Consider the following 23469-nt stretch of genomic DNA (forward strand, 5'->3'; position numbering starts at 1 on the left):
TTTCTCCCTCTTGAGCTTCCTTTGTTTCTCCTATGAGTTAAGAGATTCTAATGTCACTGGTGACTTTGAAGGTGACCCATGCTTATGCCTCCTGGCACATTGCTATTTTTAGCTGAGGGTGATTTCCTTTCCTGTTTATGACATCTCAAAACTGTCCTGGGATTCAAATGTACCCACTGTTCCCAGACTGCAGAGATCCTCATGTGGAGGCCCAATTTTAATGTTTATTCATGGGATTCCCTTTCTGGGAATACTTCTGACTGTGAGTCTTGAAGTTTAACCCTCAGTGTAGGTAAGACCTATCGCTTCTTGAGTTAACAAAGCAGCAGAGTACCTTCTTCAGGAGTGGGTTTTAGAGTTAAAGTGGACCTGAGTTGGAATTCTGGGTTTGCTACTGACTGTGTGACCTTAAGAAGTTACTTAACCTTGCTAATAACTTAGTTCCTTTCTCTGTGAAATGATACAAACTTCTGCTACAGGGCAGGGCAAATGAAATAAGGCATGTTATATGGAGCTTGTCACACATTGGAAGTACTTAGTAAATAATAGCTTTTGTTATTGATGAGAGTAATAGCAAGAAGAGACTCAGGCAGTAATTGTTGTTGATCACAGACTATTAACTGTACAAACCAGAGAATTAGGTCAGGGTCCTTTCAACATCAGAGAATTGTTTGGAGTAAGCTACCCATGTCACCCAGCAAATGAAGGCAGTCCGTTGTAACTTCTGCCAGAATTGTTGCTCTGGCAAAGGGCTCTTGTGCTTGTGTCACTTCTCTGCCTTGACAAATGGCTTTCATTACCCCAGTGAGAAATGGTGACCTGGAATTGAGGTTAGTATGAATGTTACTTAGTATTTGAGCTATCTGATGCAACTCAGGTGTAGCAAAGTCCTCAATACCTAGCTCTTTTCAGATGTGTAGACACTTTGGTTTTCCTCTGGAACTCTGCTCAGATGAGGTCTGTCATGGAGGGTGGTGTGTTTCATGGACTCAGAGACATAGTGAGAGGTTCATGAGCACTGACCCATGCATGCTTTTGAGTCTACCGTCTTCCTTCAGTTTGAGTGATCATTGCCTTTTTTCTTTCATGTTTTTCCAGATAAAATAATGTAGGTGGTATTGACGTCAACATGGGCTGTCCAAAAGAATATTCCACCAAGGTAAATTGATTTCTTTATATTTCTCAGAAATATAAAGAAATGGAGATTAAAGGACGCTAACAAGACATGATGGCTAGGTACAGAACCCATTTCTGGACTAGATCCTGAGCTAGATGGGGAAAATGCTTGAAAGTCTGTTAGTGGATCAATGGGCAAAACTGGAACAGGGCCAGGCATGGTGATCCATGCCTGTAATCCCAGTTATTTGGGAGGCTGAGGCAGGAGGATTGCAAATATGAAGCCATCCCAGGCAACTTAGGAGGACCTGTCTCAAAATAAAACAATAAAAGAACTGGGGATGCACTCAGTGGTAGAGTACTTGCCTAGCATGTACAAGGCCCCGGGGTCAACCTCAGGTACTGTTTAAAGAAAAAAAAAAAAAAAGCAAAGAAAAAACAATATGAACAGGGCTTTGTCTTGTCATGAATAATACTGAGACATACATTTAAGATTATAGAGGGGCTGGGGATGTGGCTCAAGCGGTAGCGCGCTCGCCTGGCATGCGTGTGGCCCAGGTTCAATCCTCAGCACCACATACAAACAAAGATGTTGTGTCCGCCGAAAACTAAAAAATAAATATTAAAAAAAAATTCTCTCTCTGTCTCTCTCTCCTCTTTGTCTCTCTCTCTCTCTTTAAAAAAAAAAGATTATAGAGGATGCAGTATAAATGTCGTATCATAAAAGATCAGATCAGAAGGCTATGGTAAGACTGAGAACAGAGTGGAAGGGCTCCCTTAAACTTGTTCTGATGAGGAAATGTGGTCCTTGAGGAAGAGAATATAAGACAGTATGAGAAGATTTCCATGTGCAGGAGCATGGAGGCCCCTAGGTGTTGAAGACAGAACTATGAATGGTTCATTTTCATCAGAGGACTGGGGAATGGGAGATGAAGAGGAAGCAAAAGAGCATAGGATCACAAACTTTAGTTGGGATCAAATCAGCTGGACTTGGACTTCGGGTATCTTTTGCCTTTTTTTTTTTTTTTTATGAGCAGAGAAGTTACTGGAGGATTAGAATGGCAAAAGGTAGCAGTTGGGATACTTGGACTTGGCTAGCAAATTGTTAGGTGTGGGATAGTGGGATAAGAGGTTGGGGTTTAGGGAAGAAAGACTGGCAGCCAGGAAGCAGGATTCTTGTTCTTTATCTGTGGTCAGGAACTGAAGAAAGGTCAGGTTTGGAGCAGATAATAAAAGCAGGTTGTGGTTGCTGAGTATAAGGCATCAGAGGGACTCCTACAGTGATGTCATTGGAACCTTGTTGCAGGGTGAGCAGAAGGTCGACAGTGTAGACATAGTAGTGATGGCCCACTGTCCAGAGTCAGCCACCATGCTCTGAGGAGTCACCGAGCCTGACACCAATGCTTTAGGTGTCAGGAGGCTTCAGAATATCTGCCTTACCTGCTTAAAATACTCGAGGGCCCTGTGGATAGTAGCTTCAGAGAATTGCAGAAAGTTGAAAGTGCCTGTTAGGAGTTGAAAACTTATCACTCTGTTTTCTCTCATTATGTCTGTGTGTTCCTGAGTTATGTAAGGAGCAGAGTTGAAATGATTTAGAATGATCTCCTTGATGTAGTGAAAAGAGCAATGAGCAGAGCAGAATGTCATACAGCATACTACTGTATACTTTAGGAAAATCGGAATGAACATTATGTATTTTGACTTTTTTATTACAGAATTACTTGGAAAGATAAAGAAGAAACTAGAGACATTGGTTTCCACTGGGAACAGAAAGTTGAGTTTTATTTGGTACTATGTAGGTAGTAAATTTACAATCTTGGGGAGCTATTTAAAATAATTAGTAACTGGCACTAGCCAGTCAGAACAGATTTCAACCAGTATGCTGTAATGGCACATGGCTGCTACCTATCTGCTCTGTCGTTCTGGTTCAAAAAGCAATGCCAAATAAAAAGTATAGACTGAGCTGGACATAGAGGTACACGCCTGTAATTCCTGTGACTCCAGAAGCTAAGCAGGAAGATCTCAAGTTTGAGGCCAACCTCAGCAACTTAGGGAGACCCTGTCACAAAAAGAACTGAGGGGGCTGGAGTTGTGGCTCAGCAGTAGAGTGTTCACCTAGCACGTGCGAGGCCTTTGGTTCGATCCTCCGCACCACGTAAAAATAAATAAAATAAAGATATTGTGTCCAACTACAACTAAAAACTAAATATTTAATAAAAAAGGGGGAGGGGGCTGGGGTTGTGGCTCAGCGGTAGAGCGCTCGCCTTGCATGTGTAGGATCCTGGGTTTGATCTTCAGAACCATATGAAAATAAATAAAAGGTATTATGTCCAACTACAACTAAAAAATAAATAAAATCTGTGAAATAAAAGTATTGTGTCCAACTACAACTAAAAAAATATTTAAAAAAAGAAAAAAAAGGAGATGAGGGGTGTGGTAAAGCACCCCAGATACCCAAAAAAGTAAAAAAAAAAAAAAAAAAAGAGATTGAAAGTCTTCCATTCCTTAATCAGAAGGAATCTTTACTCTTTTATCTTTTGATTTTCTTTTATTTTGAATATATGATGTATTAAAAAAAAGAAGAAAGGAGGAAATTTCATTGTGGAAAATTGCTGTGGAGAGGGCAATGAGTTTGAATTTAGACCCTGTGATTCCATAAGGAGGGGCTGGATTGTGTGTGTGTGAAGGACAGATGGAACTGGGTGAGTGCCTGGGTTTCCTTGAGGCCTCTAAGGTTTGTATCTATGGCCTGTAAGGTTTGTATCCTGAGCCCTCTAAGTTTTGTATCTCAAATGCAGAGCTAGTGGCTCCTTCATCCTACCAATTCTCAAAATGTAGGCCCAACATGGCCAGTATGTAGTGATTTTTTTTTTATTATTAGCAGGGGTTGAACCCCGGGATTGAACCCTGAGCCACATCTTCAGTCCTTTTTATTTTTTTATTGTGAGACAGAATCTCACCAAGTTGCAGAGGCCGGCTTTGAACTTGTGATCTTCCTGGCTTCCCCTCCCAAGCTGCTGGGAGTATAGGCAAGCACGATCAACCCTGGAAGTCAGTAGTGATTTAATGTTCTCTCTGATTGAATCTGTCATCCTTACACATGAAATTAAACTGTTAACAACTGAACTTAAACCTTCTGAGCACATCCTGTGAGCATCATTAGTATGTAGTGGGTATACTGAATTTATTGGCTTTGTTTTTCTCCCCTTTATTCAGATTTTTAAAGATTCCCTCCTCTACTACTCTCCCCCACGACACTGATTATTAAAGTAACTCATTGCATTCTGTAGAACATGGGAAATATGGAAAATTGTAAAGAGAGGGCTAGGGTTGTGGCTCAGGGGTGGAGCACTTGCCTGGTATGTGTGGGGCACTGGGTTCTCAGCACTGCATAAAAATAAAATGAAATAAAGGTCTATAAAAAAACAAAAAATAAATACAACAATAAAATTGTAAATAGAGCAATAATAAAATTGTGAAGAGAGATGCACATGTCAATAATCCCAGTTTCTTGGGAGGCTGAGGCAGTAGGATCACAAGTTCGAAGCCAGCCTGAGCAACTTCTGAGACCCTGTCTCCAAATGAAAAGTAGAGAGGGTTGTGTATGTAGGTCAATGATAGAGCAATTTCTAGTACTAGAATCAATTTCTAGTACTGCAGAGGGACACAAGGGCAGAAAATTGTTGATAATGTCGTTAGAATGAGAAGACTACATTTACAAAGAAGTCAGAGTGACAGTCAGTGAAAAGGAGTATAAAGAATGGGTTTTAAATACAGATGCAGTCTCTGCCAAACTCTGAAGACACCAGCATATGCTGCAGTAGTTCCTATGTCAAGCTAAACCAAGGCCCTAGCTGCATTGAAAATCATTTACAACAACTTCCCGGGCTTCTCTCAAATTTTTGTATATTTGAATAATTTTATAATTAACACAACAGCAACAATAAATTTTTTATTTTTTTAAAAAATGGGTAAAATTTAAAAAGAAACATGCCTTAGGGGTCCTAGTTAAATAAATGTCCTCTCTACAGAGCAGCTTAGCCAGCCAGCTTCTGTGGCAATGCTTTCTTGGCAGGAATTTTGGGCCTGGGACAGCCCAGGGTCTTTTCTGTCTCTGCTGGAGCTCGGCGTTTCTTGGGAGCCCCTCTGCCTCTCTGGTTTGGCTTCTGGGCTGGCTTCTCTGCTGGCTTTTCTGCTTTGGCCTTTGGTGGAGTGGGCAAGGGAGCATCTCCATAGAGTCGGTAGCCACCAACCAGGCAGTATGTCTCTCCATGCCAGCCCACCTGCGTTTCTCCACATCCTTGGTAGAGGACGTAGTGGTATGCAGGTGTAGACGGAGACATGGGAGGCACTGCTGCTGGAAAGAAAACCAGAACTGATTAATTGCTTCTGCTTTATACACTCTGCCCCCAGGACCTCACTCTCCTGTTGCTTCCTGTTTCTGACTGAAGCCCTCTTCTCTGCTTGGCATTCAAACACAGCCTTTGCCTGTGACCTCTATGGATGCTGTGCCTATCTCCTCAAGGGATACTGTCAAAGTACTTGAGTTCTGTGGAGCCAATGGAAGCAGCAGGAGAACAGTCAAACCTCAAAATATCCCAAACAGCTGTCCCTCAGTCTCTCCCTTCTATAACTGAGAAAAATTTCTTTTCTGAGGCTTTAATGGAAATAATTTTCAAGGTTTGGAAAAAATGGTCTAATATACATCGATTTAGAACTCCTTCCACCTTGGCAGTTCCCACTGGGGCCCATTCGTAAAGCCTGTTTCAGCCACACTGAATTCTAGCCCAGTTTTTATATATTTTTTCTAATGCAATTCTTTTTTGAGATTTTTTTTGCTATGTTTTCCCAGACTGGACTGGAACTCTTGAGCTCAAGTGATCCTCCTGCCTTAGCCTCCTTAATAGCTGGGACTATATTTGGGTACCTGTCCAACTCTACCAGTTTCTGAAGGCCATATACTGGGGCAGAGGGATTAAGAGATTTAGGTCCAAATTCTGGGTACCAAGTTTAGGTCCAATAGCCTTCTCACAAACACTTCCTGAGACATCATTTCCTCAGACCTCCAGACTTGGTAACATGAGACTGGCCCTTCTGTTCTTCCCAACTGCATGACACCACCCTTTTCCTTGGCAGTTCAGACTGGGATATGTGTGCGGGGGTCCATGTGAGTGTGTTCATGACAGTATGGTAAAGGTGCCTGAGTTTGAAGGTGAGGTTTTTGAGAGGCCAATAGCTATTTCTTAATGTGCTCCATTTATCACTTGATAATAAATGCACACCAGGCTCTTGTAAGACTCTTATTATGAAACGATCTGAGATAGAAGCTTCCTTTCTGTTTTTGGTAATGGCGATCACCATGTGCTCAGATTTCACTATATTCCTCACCCAGATGCTTGAGCCTAATTCCTGGACTCAGGTGATCTTCCCACTCAGCCACCCAAGCAGTTGGGCCTATAGGTGTGTACCAGTGTGCTGCACTCTGAAGGAAGCACTGGGGGAGGCTAAAAGGGAAGGCTAGATTGATAAAGATTCGCACCTTTTTGAACACTTGTTCTCAGCAGTGAGCACAGCAACACTGTGGGTCCTTGAGGGAGCGCCAGACCATTGGTCTTACTCATGGCTAGAGAAGTTCTGAGGTGTGATAGGGAAACCCTAAAGGAAGATGTGGCAGTCAAGTGAGGTTGTATATTTACCAGGGGCTCCATTACAGATGGCCTAGGCCTACCTGCTGCTCTGCTCTCCCAGGGGACAGCAGACAAGTTAGACTGAATATAGAATATCCGGTCAGACATATTCTCTGGAGCAACCAGACACTCTGGTGTCCTGTAGAGAACTAGTAGAGAAGTTTTCTAGCATTATCCTGCCATGGAAACTTAGGCTTGTGATGTCATCACTACCCAATGAGGTCCCAGAAAGGAATGTGTGACTTGAGTAGCAGGCTTCAGATCCTTCTATTTTATGGAAAGCAGGGTGAAAGAAGCGAACTCTGCCTCAGCCCTCCCTTCTGGCCTCTCCCCTCATTTCCTAGTCATCTAGCCACTATTTATGTAGCATAGCTGGGAGTTGAGGACAGCTTATGACTACAGGTGGCTCGAGAACCCAAATTCTGAAACTGGTCAGTCATGATTAAACACAGAGACAGCTAGGTTGCATGGCCCTGATGCTAAGCATTTAAGTGTTGGAGAGGCAGAGACTTGAGTGGATTATTTATTGAGGGAATGCTCCTTGGAAGTGGCCTGAACATAAGTTAAGATTTAGGCTGGGTTGGTAACCCACAAGTGGCCTGTAATTCCAGTGGCTTGCGAGGCTGAGGCAGATTTTTAATTCAAAGCCATCCTCAGCAACTTAGTGAGGCTCTAAGCAACTCAGTGACACCCTGCATCTAAATGAAATATAGAAAAAGGGCTGGGGGTGTTACTCAATAGTTGAATGCCCCTGAGTTCAATCCCCTGTACCAAAAACAACAACAAAACCCCAAAACAACAACAACTGTTAGAGTCTGTAAACAAGTCAAAATAACACCGGGCCATACAGACTCGGCCGTGGCTCTCAGCAAACAACAGCAAAAAATCCAAAATCTGTATATGTGGAAAAGCATTTCAGTTTGGATTAAAAGCAAAGGCAGGTTCTTCTTCACCTTATTCTGCCCCAAAGATTAGTCCTTTGATGGGTTGGAAGTGTCCTTCAATGGTAGAGTCTTGATAGAGTGTTTGGCTAGTATGTGAGGCCAGAGATGTGATCCTGTGCACTAGAAAAAAAATGAAATAAAATTTTTGCATCATCACTGTTTATAAGGGAGGTCTCAAACAGATGTTAAGGGGCGTACCAAGGTTCCACAAGTAGTGTAGAGGTGTTGTGCTCAATAGTAGAGTTTTAGTTGTTTATTTGGGGCTTCAGATTTATAGCTGATAGGACGATCATGTCACATTTCAAGGTAATGGACAATGAGAAGACTGTTAAAGGTGCTCCAAGGCAAAATGAGGATCTCCAATGACTTTATAAAGTGGGAATGACAAGCCCATTTTTTTTTTTTTTTTTTTTTTGTTTGTGGTGCTGGGCCTTGTGCATATGAGGCAAGCACTCTACTAATTGAGCTATATCCCCAGCCCATGAAAAGCCCATTTTAACATAAAATTTGAAATGTGTTCATGACAAAATGACATTACAAAATTACCACATTACCATTTCAATCCCCTTCAAAAAAAAAAAAAAAAAGCAAACAAACTATGTGTGGTCATGCAAGCCTATAATTCCAGCAACTCAGGAGGCTTAGGCAGGCAGACCACAAGTTTGAGGCCAGTCTCAGCAATTTAGTGAGACTCTGTTTCAAAATAAAAATAAAAAGGGCTAAGGATGTAGGTCAGTGGTAAAGCACATCTAGGTTCAATCCCTCATCTCACAATAAATAATAAAAACAGGGGAGAGTCCTGGGAAGCAGCCTAGAGGTAGAGTGCCCCTGAGTTCAAATATTGGTTCTGAAAAAAAAAAAGAAAGAAAGAAAGAAAAGACCTGGGGAAGTAGCTCATCGATAGAGAGCTTCTATCCACAGCACTGCAATGAGAGAAAATAGACTGAGTCTTTGCCCTACATGTTGCAATTTGGAGTGTGACGAGGCAGCCCATAAAACATAAAAACATCATTTATTGCTAGAAGTCATGACATTACAAAAACCAAAATGCATTTCATTCTTCACATTTTATGTGAAAGAATATGCTACTATGGTCCAATGCTCCATTGGTTCAATGCTCCATAGCTCCACTGATTGCCAGTAGCTCATCTTTCAAAGCTACAAGCAGCTCACCAAGCCCTGAGAAGAATTAAAGGCAGTCTAAGTGACAAATGTGTTCACCCAACCAGGACACCAGAAATGATCCCTAATCCAGATCCCATTTTAGTTAGCCAAAATCAAGCTTGCTGAGGCAAAGGCTCTCTCACTGAAGATGCTGGTCCTGGAAGGCTTCTCCTTGGATGAGCTGTAAGTTCAACCTTCTGAACTAGTCTCACATCCCAGGGAATATATATAAAATATCTGGTCAGACATATTCTCTGGAGTTGATGACTGTGCCTGGCACCTTGATCCCAATCTCTGCTCTGTGGATGTTATCTTGCAGGGTGAGGGAAAAAATCATAATTGACAAACAGTTCCACATGGGTGCTGTGTAGGTCCCGATTGGTTATGTCTGTGCAGGGTATTTGTTTGTTTGAAACCAGGGATTGAATCCAGGGTTGTTTAACCAATGAGCCATATCCTTGGCCCTTTTTATTTTTAATTTTTAGGCTGAGGCTCTCTTTGAACTTGTGATCCTCCTGGCTTGCCCTTCTAAGCTATTGGGAGTATAGGCATGCACCACTGCCCCTGGGAGTCTGTTGTGAGTTACTGTTCTCTCTGATTGAATCTGTCATCCTTAAACATGAAAATTAACTAACAACTGAACTTGAATCTTCTGAGCACATCCTGTGAGCATTCATTAGTTTGCAGTGTGTATACTGTATTTATTGGATTTGTTTTTCTCCCCTTCATTCAGATTTTTGAAGATTCCCTCCTCTACTACTGTCCCTGAGACACTGATTATTAAAGTAAATCGTTGCATTGTCTAGTACATGGGATATATAGAAACTGTAAAAAGCTAAGTATGATGGCATGGGCCCATAATCACAGCTCCTCAGGAGGCTGAGCTCAATGGTAGAGCAACCCTGGATTCAATTCTCAGTACTGCAGAGGGAAAAAAGAAAAGGGCAGGGGAATTGTTGGTAATAATCTCATTGTCATGAGACAACCAGTATTGTTAGCATTGAGTTCTGAGTTGGTGGTTTCTGTTTGCTGGTGTTTCGTTCAAGCTTGGCATGTATCTGGATCCTCAAGACTGGGACATTGTTGGTGGCAGAGGAGAATCTCCTGGACAAGGTTTGTGTCCCTGAGTGTCTTTGCTGATGTGGGTACCGAAGTATTGGTATGAGAGAAAGAAGGAGTATTTAATCTCATCATTTAGGGAGGATCCATTGTTTTTATTTTTATTTTATTTTATTTTTTTCACGTAACTGTATTATCTATTTATTTGTTTTCTTCCACATTTTTTAATTGGTACATTACAGTTGTACATAACGATGGGATTTGTTGTTACCTAGTCATACATGCACACAATTTAACAATATCATTTGGCCAATATCATTCCCCAACACTTCCCCCTCCCTCCTCACTTCCCTCCCCTTGGTCCCTTTCATCTACTTTGTGAATCGTGCTATTTTTTTTTTAATTTTTTATTGTGGGTTGTTCAAAACATTACAAATTTCTTGACATATCATATTCCACACTTTGATTGAAGTGGGTTATGAACTCCCACCTTCACCCCATACACAGATTGCAGAATCACATCAGTTACACATCCATTGATTTACAAATTGCCATACTAGTGTCTGTTGTGCTCCGCTGGGATCCATTGTTTTTAAAGGGGTGGAAGATAGTGGTGTTTAGTTTCTTATGACACTGAGACCTGAGTAGGGAGTGGGAAGGTCTGAAAAAGAATTTTTTTTTGTACCAGGGATTGAACTGAGGGGTGCTTAAACATCAAACCACATCCTCAGCTCTTTTAATTTTATTTTTTATTTTGAGACAGGGTCTCACGAAGTTTCTCAGGACCTGGGTAAGTTGCCGAGGCTGGCCTTGAACTTGTGATCCTCCTGCTTTAGCCTCCCAAGCTGCTGATTACAGACATGAGCCACTTTACTTCCTACCTATCGTTGTTTTTTTAAAGTCTAATGTAAGCCATGGGAGTATAGCTTAGTAGTAATGCATCTACTTAGCCCTGGGTTTTATCCCCAGCCTCAATAACCAACAAACAAGCAAGCAGACAAAAAAGGGTCATCCTCCTGCCTAAAATTCTTTTGCAGTTCCTATTCCTCTTAGAATATCCCAAATTTTTTGTTTTGCTTTCAAGTTCTGGGGAGTTAGCTGCCACCAACCCTTCCAACCTCAGCAAACCCTTTGCTTCTAAACTGTAGCTGTGTCAGTCATACAGCCTCCCACCACAGGGCCTTGACACATGCCATACTGTCTGCCTGTTGTCAAATGCTGGGGCTACTGAGGCAGGCCCAGGATAGGAAATTTTGTCACTAGGAAGTGATAAGTATGCAAGTTCTACCTCTAATTGGTCCCCTATGCTGTTTTAAAACAAACCAAGTCCTGTGGACAAGGCATGGTAGAAACAGTTTTCTTCAAATTCATGTGGTAGCAGAGCTAACCACCCCTGCTGATTTCCAGTGTATTGCAAGAACATGCTGGGAAGGCCAGGTGTGGTGGCAGCACCCGTTTAATCCCACTGAGTAGGGGCAGAGAGGGGGGCATATATAGGAGGAGTGCAGGTTCTAGGCCAACCTCAACAAATGAGCAAGGCCCTAAGTAATTTAGTGAGACTAAGTCTCAAAAATAACCAAAAGGCCTGGCGAAGTGGATCAGTGGTAAAGTGCCCCTGGATTAAATCCCTGGTACAAATAAATAAACAAATAAATAAATAAAAATAAAGGGTTGTTGGTGTAACTTCATGGTAGAGTGCCCCTGTGTTCAGTCCCAATTAGAGAGAGAGAGAGGGGTGGGGGGAGAGGGAATGATGAAGGGGGGGGGCGAAGGAGGCCGAGGGAGGGAGGAAGAGAGGGAGAGGGAGAAGTAAAATAAAAACAAAATTCTGGGACATCAAACTTAGTCTGAGTTATAGGTTCCACTTAACATGCTCAGGTGCTCAGCTGCAGGGCTGAGTGGAAATGGGGGCTTACTTGGTATCTAGTTTTGCCCAGATGATGGTCATCAGTATATCCGAGGACCCCCAGATCCTGGTCCTGGAGTCTCACACTCCCCTTGCCTCTTCCTTGGTATTCCTCTTTTCTGTTCCCATAGTTACTGACAGTGAAATTCCCAAGAAACAATAGTTTTCTAAACCGAAAGACAGCTTGGCCACTCCTCAAGCCTAGGCCAGGGCTGGAGCTGTGGCTCAGAGGTAGAGTGCTTGTCTAGCACAGGCGAGGCCCTGGGTTAGATCCTCAGCACCACATAAAAATAAAATAAAGGTATTGTATCCAACTACAACTAAAATAAAATATTAAAAAAAAAAAAAGCCTAGGCCACTTTTCCTGAAGTGATAGCACATTTTTCTTTCTCCCAAGGCACTCAGTGTTTATCTTGCTAGGAGAAATGCAGTAACCATGAACACATCTTCATTTCCTGCTCCCACCCAACCTTTTCCTCAGCCTCTCTTCAATCTCCATCTATCTATCCTGCACCCTCGCCAGCCTCTAGTCTAACAGTCCTAGGCTGCTCTTTGAGGGAGATGACTCTTGTCCCCTCTGTAGCACATAGCTCTGCCTGGTTTCAGACAATATTGAGGATCTGCATATAAGGACCCCACGGCAAATTTATTTGTTGTATATGAGAGGCTTGAAGTTTCTAACTGGGCTGCTTCTGCAGATCAGATGTGTGCATCACAGAGACGTGGAGCCTATGTCCTGAGTTTGGTTTACATGCTGTGCTTGTACTTGAGATATCAGCATCAGCAGGCAGTGTGTGTTCCAGGGTACAGGAGCTGCTTCCAGCAAGATCCTCAAGGAGGGGTCCTGGGATTCAGATGCCCCCCTGGAACTGTATGTGATCATTAGTTGCTTGGATGGGGACAGATCTTGCAGAAATCTGCCAAATCCAAATCCTTTCTTGTGACCTTCCTTCTGTACAAACAGAAACATGGGGATTCCTCTCCACACCCTGCTTAAGGTTTGGCTGGGAACTCTTCTTCCTCCTTGTGGTCTTCTTCCTCATCCTTGTTTTCGTCCTGTTCCTCCTCACAGCAGTCTACAGTGGTTGCCTGAAGCTGATGTGGTAAATGAACTTGAGCACTCTATGACCACCACCACTTTATGCTGGCACATGTTTCTCCACCACCAGTCCCCAGCAAGTGTGCAAATGAGGATGTGGGGAAAAGGTACACTCATACATTCTTGGTGGCACTGCAAATTGGTGCAACCATTCTGGAAAGCAATATGGAGATTCCTTAGAAAACTTGGAATGGAACTGCCATTTGACCCAGCTATCCCACTCCTCAGTCTATACCTAAAGGACTTAAGATCAGCATACTATAGTGACGCAGCCACATCAATGTTTACAGCAGCTTAATTCACAATAGCTAAACTGTGGAACCAACCTAGATGCCCTTCAATAGATGAATAGATAAAGAAACTGTGATATATATACACACACACACACACACACACACACACACACACACACACACACACACACACTGGAATGTTACTCAGCATTAAAAGAGAATAAAATTATGGCATTTACAGGTAAATGGATGGACTTGGAGAATATATTGCTTAGAGAAGCAAGCCAATCCCCAAAACAGAATACCGAATATTCTCTCTGATGATAAGTGGATGCTGATCTATGGTGGGGGTGGGGGGTATGGGAAAAATGTAGAAAGTTTGGATTGGGCAAAGGGGAGGTAGAGGAGGGGATCTGGCATGGGGGTAGGAAAGATGGTGAAATGAGAAGGACATCATTATCCTAGGTACATGTATGATTGCACAAATGGTATGACTCTACATCTTATACAACTAGAGAAATGAAAAGTTGTGCTCATCTGATACAATGAAACAAAATGCATTCATGTATGAGTAATTAAAGCGAAATAAAAAATATTTTTAAAAAAGATCCTCAAGGTGTAGGGTTTTTCGATTCAGATGGCCCCCCTGAACTGTATATGATCATCAGTTCCTTGGATGGAGACAGGTCTTGCCAGAGGTTTACCAAATCCAAACCCTCTCCTGTAATCTGACTTCTCTACAAACAGGGACATGGGGAATCCTCTCCACACTCTGCTTAAAGTTTTGCTGGGAACTCTCCATTCTCCTCATGGTCTTCTTCCTTCTTGTTGCTCTCCTCTTCCTCCTCCTCTTCCTCCTCCTCCTCCTCCTCCTCTTCCTCCTCCTCCTCCTCACAGCAGTCTACACTTGCTTGCTGCTGATCTGGCAGATGAATTGAACACTCTCTGACCACCACCACTCTATGCTGGCACCTGTCTCTGCACCACCAGTCCCCAGCAAGCATGCCAACGAATTTGTTGCACTTGGTACAGCAAAGGAGGCTGCTGCATCCTTTTCTTTTAATGGAACCAAAGGCACATGATAATGGTTATGATGAGAGCAGCTGATGTGACTGTGTGTCCACAGCTGTGTTTTAGCTTGTGACTCACAATAGCCCACAAGGTAGTTTGTTTAATTTTTTTCTTTTTCTTTTTCTTTTTTTGGTAGAGGCAGTTGTACCCAGGGATGCTTTATCTGTGAGCCACATCTCTAACCCCCCTTTTTAATATGTATATATATTTTTAGTTGTAGATGGACACAATAACTTTATTTTTTTAATTTGTTTTTATGTGGTGCTGAGGATTGAACCTCACATATGCAAGGCGAGTGCTCTGCCACTGAGCCACAACCCCAGCCCATCTCCAACCCATTTTAATTTTTATTTTGAGATAAGATCTTGGTAAGTTGTTAAGAGCGAACTGGAACTTGGAATTCATCTGCCTCAGCCTCCCAAGTGGCTGGGACTACGGGCATGCGCCAGTGCTGTGGGGCAGGCAGAGGAACAACTGGTCCCTCGTGGCAAGGACAGATGGTTTCCTTGAATCCCTCCTCTTCTGCTCCTTCCACTAGGAAAGGCCTCAGTTTCCTTACATCCATCTGTTTGTTCAGACATCCTCTGCTGCTCAGCTACTGGTGCTGGCCATTTGCTAGGGCATTCAGGGAGGCTGCTGAACAAGTCTCCTGTCATCACATGTGCTGGCATAAGCAAGCAGAAGGGTGGCTAGCAGGGGCACCAGTTCTGACCAAATAAATATCTACACAGCATTTACGATCTGACATTTAGCCTCAAGTTCAGACTTGCCATCTCTTTGTTCAGTGTGGTCAGCTCATGTGTGTGATTGTCGGAGACACTTCTGTAAGAGCACTTTGTTCACTGGCACCCCCACCCCAGAAGACCCACTCGCCTTCCTTTCCATGGCTGCCACAAGATGAGTGACCCAATGAAATGACCATCTGAGCCCTTACTATTCCAAGTCTGACTGAACATCAAGCTGTACTTAGAAACTCTTACTTATTTTTTAAAGAGAAAATGTCAAACATGAAAAAAAAAATGATGAAAGAAGGGCTTGAAATGAAGCTCAGTAGTAGAAGTGGTAGAGTGCTTGTCTAGCACTCACAAGGTCCTGGGTTCAACGCTCGATATGGCAAAAGCAAAATTCAAAATCACTCAGTGGCAGAGCGATGGCTTTGCACTTGTGAAGTACTGGGTTTGATCTTTTAGCACCACATAAAAATAAACAAAGACATGCTGTCCATCTACAACTAAAAAAAAATTATAAAACAAAAACAACAAACTTAAAAACAACTCTACCATCAACTTCCATAACATTATGAGTGTAGCAAAGTTAATAATACTTTTATTATCATAAATTATCATGTTGAAATCTCCCTGCTTGTCCCATTTTTTAATAGATGTATTTGAATTTTAATAGCTCTTCTTCATGTATGTTATGGCTCCATCTGTAGGTTCCTCTTCCCTCGTTTTTCTTCCTTGCAATTTATTTGTTGAAAAAAATCATGTCCTTGTCCTTAGAGTTTTCTCTGGTATGAGTTTGATGATTGCATTCCATGGTGTCATTGAACATGTTCCTCTACTCCTTGTTTTTCCTATAAACTGGTATTTGTTAGAAGATTTTATTTGGAGACAAGGTCTTGCTCTGTTGCTCAGGCCACACTGTGAATTATGGGCTGCTGATGTGACACAGGCCAAACCTTGTGCTGTTCCTTCCCTGTTGACTGCCCCCAACCCCCATTCCCCAGCACCAACTGTCCCCTTAACTGCTGAGATAGACATTCCACTGGTAACAGCCAGTGCCTTACTGCCAAGGCTCACACAGCCAGAGTGATCTTTTTGGCATCTTCATCAGATTTCTTCACTACCCTGTTCAAATCTATCCTATAACCTCCTGCTTCACATCTAAAACAAGATCCATACTCCTCAGTATTGCCGATGTGGCCCACTGGGGTCTTCCTTATACCTGCTTCTCCAACCACAACTTTCCTTCTTCTGGGGCTTTCCTTCCTGGCCACAGTAACCTTTCTGCTCCTTGAGTAGCTCAGTCTCATTTCTAACTCAGGGTTTTTTTGTGTACCTTTTGGTCCAGGAATTCTCTCTTCAGCTCCTCACATGACTCTCTTGATCCCATCTCTGCGGAAATGCCCTCTCTTCAAATAAGCCTTCTCTGACTGTTTTGTATAACTATTCCTTATCACTCTATGCTTTTATTTTCCTGTATAGCACTTTTTTTGTGTCTGTGGTGCTGGGGATTGAACCCAGGGGCTTGTGCATGTGAGGCAAGCACTCTATATCCCCAGCCCTGTATGGCAATTTTAATTACTTGAATTTTTTTTTTTAAATTTTTGTTTAGTGCTGGGGAATGAAACACAGGAGTTGGCCCACACTAGGCAAGCACCTTGTGACTGAGCTACAACTGCTGCCCCTGAAATTGTATTGTATCCTTATCTCATCCTTTGTTGGTGGTGCCTTAATGAGAGAAACTAATTTGTTAATATATTGGAAGTAGCTAGCTAGCAGCTTGCTATCTGAAATGTAACAGGTTCTCAAAAACACTTGTTGAATAAATGAATGGCTGGATGGGTAGACTGTAGATGGACCAGCATCTTCTCATTCCTGCACGTCTTCTCACACACACTCATATACCACATACATATGGAAGCACTTAGCATATTTTTTTGTTTTGGCTCTGGGAATGGAACCCCATTAGTCTCGTGCATGCTACAGTGTGTGTGCTCTACCAGGGAGCTACACCCTCAGCTCAAGGCTCTCATTTCTTGATGAACTGATCTGGGTGCTGACCCAGGCATCATTCAGTTAGGCATCATTGCAGACGTTATGTTAAAAACTGTACCTGAAAGTCCCTCTGAAGACAGAAGTCCTTAGAAGACCAAGTCCTCCATGTAGAAATGTACTTCAAGGGAACGAGGGTGTTTGAAGCTTGACCTTGAATAAGCTGAATTTCAAGTCAAACATTGTTACAGAAAAATTTATTGAGGAGTATGGTGTGTCTTGTGGCCATAAAGGACTGGGAATAAAAGAGCATGAGAGGCTCAGGGTGGCGCTACTGACTTTCCCCAATCCTTCCTGTTCCAATAGCTATTGTGCCTGGCTGAGCACAGGCAGGGGGCTCCCTGGGTAAACAGTGCTTCCAGTTTCAGGAAGCCTACCCGATGGTTTGTGCTGATGTTTCTGGCAGTGAGTCAGGGCTGGACCTATTTGGTGGATAGGTCACCAGTTGGCCCCTCTTTCTGAAGAGTGCAGTGTTCTCTGTTCTGCACAAGGAGACACTGCACAGCATTGCGCAAAGGAATGCCAGGTCTTCTTCAAGGCCAGCTTTAGCCCTGCTTTGTTCAAAGGAGGCTCTCCTTTCAAATCCCATTTTCTTGCCTGTGGCAGTTTATATGGAAGGGAACCCCTGGCTGAGAAAGGCTCATGCAGATTGACTGAAGTTCTGTCTCAAGTAGGGGCAGTGGAGACTTCAGAAGATGGATTAGCTGAACATATTTAGTGAAGACTACCTAATTTTAAAAATTTGTTTATTAAATAGATAATCACATATTGATACGGTTAATCATTATAGGGAAAAAAGATTTGAACAACTGTATTGTGACAAAAGGAATTCTAGATGCTGGGTGCTAAGCCTGCAGGGCTCCAGCGTGCTCTGTTGTGTGCAGGGTTGGTGCCCATGTGGGATCTGGGAGGCATTTCCACTGTATTTCCCGTTTTTGTGAGTATTTTAAGCATCATATGTTATTTAGCCAACTGGCAACCATGAGTGAATGGATGAAGAAAAGCCCCTTAGAATGGGAAAACTGTTTACAAAAAAGTCACTGATAGCCAGTGAGGAGTTAATGGATGACTTTTAAATACAGATCCAGTCGTGCCAAGCTCTGAAGACACCAGTACAAGCTGCAGTAGTCCTTATGACAAGCTAAACCAAGGTCCTAGCCGTGACACCATTGAAAATAATTTGAAACCATCTTCAGTTCTCTCAATTTTTTGTACATTTTAATAACTTTATAATTAACAAAACAATAATTTTTTTCTGTAAAATATATAGGAATTATAATTTAAAAAACAGAAGAAGTTGTATTAGTTGTCCTGTGCAGTCAATGTTTGTGCTGTCTACAGAGGCCCATCCAGCAAACTTCTGTGGCAATGGTCTCTTGCCACTCTGCTTTAAGCCACTAACTTTGGGGCAAGGGCAACCAGGGTCTTTTCTGTCTCTGCTGGAGATCGGCGTTTCTTGGGAGCCCCCCTGGCTCGCTGCATTGGCTTCTCTGCTTTGGCCTTTGCTGGAGTGGCCAAGGGAGCATCTCTATAGAGCCAGTACCCACCAACTAGGCAGTATGTCTCCCCATGCCAGCCCACCTGGGTTTCTCCACATCCTTGGTAGAGGACATGGTAGTACACAGGTGTAGGAGGAGATGTGGGAGGCACTGCTGCTAGAAAGAAAATCAGAACTGATCAGTCATTTCTGCTTTATTATATATTCTGCCACCAGGACCTCGCTCTCCTGTTGCTTCCTGTTTCTGAATGAAGCCCTCTTATCTTCTTGGCTTCCCAAGCATAGCCTTTCCCTGTCTCTTCAAGGGATGCTTGCTGTCAAAGTACTTGAGTTCTGTGAAGCCAGTGGAAGCAGCAGAACCAGATCTCTCTTCCCCATTCCTAGAGAGAACAGTCTAACCTTAATATTATCACAAAAAGCCCTCACTCAGTCTCTCCCTTCTATAACTGGAAAAAAAATCCCCTCCCCCCTGTACTGGAGATTGAACCCAGGGGCACTTGTCCACTGAGCCACAGGCCTAGCCCTGTTTTGTATTTCATTTAGAGACAGGGTCTCACTGAGTTGTTTAGGACCTCACTATTGCTAAGGCTGGCTTAGAACTTGCGATTCTCCTGTCTCATCCTTCCAAAAATTTCTTAAGTTATATGATTTCTGAGAAAGAAAAAAGAAACAGTAGGCCTGGGATATAGCTCAGTGGTGGAGAGCTTGCCATCCACAGTACTGCAATGAAAGAAAATAAAATCATCTGAGTCTTTGTCCTACATGTGGCAATTTGGAGTGTGAATTATCAAATACAATGAAGTTCTGCCCCAGTGATAATTGTTAAGGCAGCCAATAAAGCATCATTTATCGTTTGAAAGCATACCACGACACAAAGTAAAACCCATTTTAAGATTGACCCAAATATATGCTGAGAATCTTGGGGAACTCTGGATAAAAGTGAAATGTTCCCCAAAGTGTTTATGAATAAGGAAGTGAAACCAGGCATGAAGAACAAAAGCAGAAGAATGGATCAAATTTGAATTCCTGAATTCTTGTTTTGCTCTGGGATTATTTTAATTAAGGTCAGAGACCACCTATTGCTGTCTCCTTTCTAGAAAATAAAATGTGCTTGGGAGAAAAATGTAGTCAGGTTGGAAAGTTCCCACATATATGAGAATGCTCCAGCATGTATTTCTTGGAATTTTCTTTTTACCTTCTTCAGAGAGAAGGGAAATACTGTGGGGCCAGTACAGTTGCTGATATCCCAGTGTTATTGGCAGAGATTATGTTTAGTATCTTTCAACTTATGGCCTTAAAACTCTTTCTAGACAGAAAATAGCTGGGTTCTGGTCTGTGAAGGCTTTGAGCTGCCTGAGGATGATGCAGAACAAAAAGGACACAGAGGCACATGTGGATCAGCAATCTGGGGCTTACTAGGTGTGCAGTGCCAGCATCTGACCCTATTTTTAGGAATTTCAGCTTTCTAACTATTGTTCTGTTTGACAGACATCTCTGTGTATTCCTTTGATGTGAATTAAGTCTAAAATGAAAAAAAAAAGTTTATTCTTCATGTATTATGTGAAAGGCTATGCTACTACTATGGTCCCATGCTTCACTGTTCCAAAGGTGGCCAGCACCTTATCTTTCAAAGCCACAAGCAGCTCACCAGGCCTTGAGAGGCATTAAGGGCAGTGAAAATGATAAGTGTGTTCACCCACCCAGGACACTAGAAAAGATTCCTTATCCAGAATTCTACTTTAGTTGGCCCAAAACAAGCTTGCTGAGGTAAAGGCTCTCTCACTGAGGATGTTAGTCCTGGAAGGCTTCTCCTTGGATGAGCTGTAAGTTCAACCTTCTGAACCGGGCTCACATCCCAGGGATAGGTCAAAAAGCTGATGATTGTGCCTGACACCTTGCTCCCAATCCCTGTTCTGTGGATGTAATCTTGCAGGGTGAGGGGAAAATCATAATTAACAACCAGTTCCACATGGGTGCTGTCTAGGCCTCAGGAGGCTGTTTGTGCAAAGCAGTATGTCTTGGGAGCACTTTTAGAGGCATTATAAGATACCTGTTCTCACTGAGGCTGGCTTTTGCCCCTGAAGCCTTAGGTGTTTGATTTTGTGGTCATCCAGAATATATTCCCACCCGATTTCCAGTGAAGGAGGCCAGAGACCCCCACACTGAAGACCCTTGCCATAATTAAGCTTCTCCTCTGGTCAGAAAGATTTTTACAAAGAGTATCAGCAGGCAGGATGTCTGCAAAAGGCATTGTGGTTTGAAACTTACTCTTTCTTGTAAATGCCAGGATTGCACACACAAGGTATGAGTAGAGTCTGGAAGCTCATTATACAAAAAGATATTATCTCTGTTTTCTTGGTTTTAAAAAAAAAAAAAACAACCTTGTGAAATCTGTGTCTCACGTTGGGGATGGAACACAGAGCACTTGTCAGCACTAACTGAGCTTTGGGGTTGAAAGGGTCTTGTAAGAAAGCTGGGCCTTGGGCTATATAACTCTTTTCCAAGATGTAGTTCACCAAGATGTTTCTGCCTCATCCAACAGCATGAAGGAGAGTTGCTCCACGGTGATCAGTTGACTCTTCAGGGCCTTCCATAGAGCCCCCGGAGCAGCAACTAGCCTATATGTGCTGAAGGTTGTTTGGACAGTTGCAGCCTGATTCTACGCATGCCATGACCTCCTCCTAGTTCTTGTACCCGCAGGCCCAAGGAGCGGCCTAGCGATTGGGCCACAGCCTGCACCTGTTCTGCTAATTCTCGGGAAGGCACAAGGACCAGACCCCGAGGAGCAAGTATGCGGTGGGTTTCCAGAGCTGGACGATCAACAAGCCTTTGCAACAGAGGAAGTAAATAGCTCAGAGTGTTGCCACTGCCGGTTTCTGCAGCGCAAAGGAGGTGGTGGCTGTGAAGCAGTGGGGGTCTGGTGCGTGACTGCACGGTGGTGGGCCGAACGACTTCGGGATCGCGAGCAGCATCGTGCAGTGCGCGCAGCAACCCGGGCTCCAGACCCAGGTCCGCGAAGCTGCCGTCGGAGGCAGGCCCCGCAGCGCTGGCGCCTCCATGCTCCCAGTCACGCGAGGCGAGCACTCTCAACGGTCCAGCGTGAGGCGCGCTGGCTGGTTTAACTAAGGCCGCTGGGCAATCCACGCACGCTCTGTCGTTGTTCCTGCCGCCGCGGTAGAGCTCGCGGAATGAGCACCACTGGGAAGGGATCGTCGAGGGCGCCTACAGCAACTGAGCGACGACCAACCACAGCAACGTCGGGCGAGCGACAGTCACGTTGCCCTTGTTGTTGGAGAGGCGCACGTCAGTGACGTCACGCATGCGCCGCTTCCTAGCGTACGGCGGCTGGCTCGGCTCAGTAAGGTGCGGAGCTGGAGACGCGTCAGGAAGTGGGGAGGATTCCCTACGTTTCAGTGACTGCTAGGTCTGTAGATCAGCACCGGGATGGCGACATCCAGATCTAGACCGCCTTTGGATGGGGAGCGCTGTGGAGGCAGGAGCATGGGCCTGCAATACCCGGTGTCAGTGGGGCCCTGGTCCTATGGACCTAGTGGGCTGGTGTCTTCTGGAGATCGGGTCCTCATTCTTTGAGGTTCTCGTTTGTCGTCCTCATTGCCCTTGTTGATGGCTTGTTTAGTGCCAGGCTCCCCTTGTAAATTCCTTGGGTGAGGGATGCGGTGACGTTTCCAGATATGCGGAAAGACTGGTAATACGTGTTTTCCCAGCGTCTGAATGAATGGTAGGCCTGGGGACTGAGACAAGGGTGTGGAATTATAAATCTAAGCTCAATTCCCGCTCCACTCTGGCTCAGAACTCGCAGTACAAGGTGGTGTCCTTAAGCTTATTTTTTTCTCTGAAGTGGGAGGTAAGTTGATAAGGCTTTCTTTTTAGTGGTGACATCTCTTCTTCACATTAAAAAAATTTATTTTTAAAGTCAAATTTCTCTTTCTGTTTCCTTGTTACCTTTCCATATTTCCCATCCCGAATACACCACTCTCACAGCCAACTCACCTTCTATCTCAGGTATGGTAATTTCACAGATAGTAATAGAAAAGATCCAGAAGTCCTCAGCTTTGTTATGTGACTTATTTCACATAGGCCTGGTCAGTAAGAATATTTGACTGAAATTCAGGTATTCAAGTTGTAAAAGAGAGTTACACTAATCATACTTCCTGAAAAGTTGTCTCTTGATTGTAGACCCTTCCTATCCTCAGATTGCGAATCTGTAGATTCAATCAAGTGTGGATTGGAAATATGCAGGAGAAAAATGTATCTGGGACTAGTGGAATATCTCAGATGGTAGAGCTCTTGCAAGGTAGGAGTGAGGCACTGGGTTCAGTCTCCAGCAGGACACACACACACACACACACACACACAGAAAAAAAATAAAGAAAAAAGGAAATTTGTATTGAATATTAAGAGACCTTTTGTTTTGGTGGGAAAGTCTTGAACCAAGAACCTCAAAACATGCTAGGCAAGCTCTCATAATGCCTTTATCCTCAGCCCTTTAACAGTGTCTTACTAGGTTGCCTAGGGTGGCCTTGCACTTGCAATCCTTCTATTTCACCCTCCCAAGTAGCTGGGATGATAGGTGTGTGCCTCCAGCACAGCTTCTATGCTACTTTTATGATTCTTTCTAAAAACGAAGAGCTCATTGGAAGTCTGACCTGACAATTTTCCTCCATTTCAATGTGCTCTTGCACCAAGCCAGAACAGATAACAGTTGCTGACTCAAATAACAAAAAAGGGGCTAAGGGTGTTGCCCAGTGGTTAAGTGTTATGGGTTCAACCCTGAGCACAAAAATAAATAAATAAGGGGCTAGGGTGGTGGCTCAGTGAAAGAGTGCTCGCCTAGCATATATGAGGCACTGGGTTCGATCCTAGGCATCACATAAAAACAAACTAATGTATCCAC

At 43.5% G+C, this 23469-nt stretch overlaps 2 protein-coding genes and 1 pseudogene across 7 annotated transcripts in view; 1 reads left to right on the top strand and 2 right to left on the bottom strand.

The window, feature by feature from the left end:
• LOC124080798 (tRNA-dihydrouridine(20) synthase [NAD(P)+]-like) overlaps positions 1 to 23469 on the top strand; it is a gene marked incomplete at its 3' end in the record, with an annotated part of 50105 nt that overhangs the window by 12983 nt on the left and 13653 nt on the right. For 2 of the 6 annotated variants that reach the window (XM_058573463.1, XM_058573464.1), the window contains 1 exon segment: positions 1099 to 1159. 6 annotated transcript variants of the gene reach the window in all.
• Positions 5154 to 5459, bottom strand: LOC124080796 (DPEP2 neighbor protein-like). Its single transcript, XM_046426848.1, has one exon. It carries the CDS (start codon positions 5457 to 5459, stop codon positions 5154 to 5156), a length of 306 nt encoding a protein of 101 aa, XP_046282804.1.
• LOC124080797 (probable ATP-dependent RNA helicase DDX28) lies at positions 17786 to 21858 on the bottom strand (annotated as a pseudogene).

The sequence above is a fragment of the Marmota monax genome, unplaced genomic scaffold, assembly GCF_021218885.2.
Source record: "Marmota monax isolate L192 unplaced genomic scaffold, Marmota_monax_Labrador192_F-V1.1 WCK01_AAM20220418_F8-fsc01644, whole genome shotgun sequence".
Lineage (NCBI taxonomy): Eukaryota > Metazoa > Chordata > Mammalia > Rodentia > Sciuridae > Marmota > Marmota monax.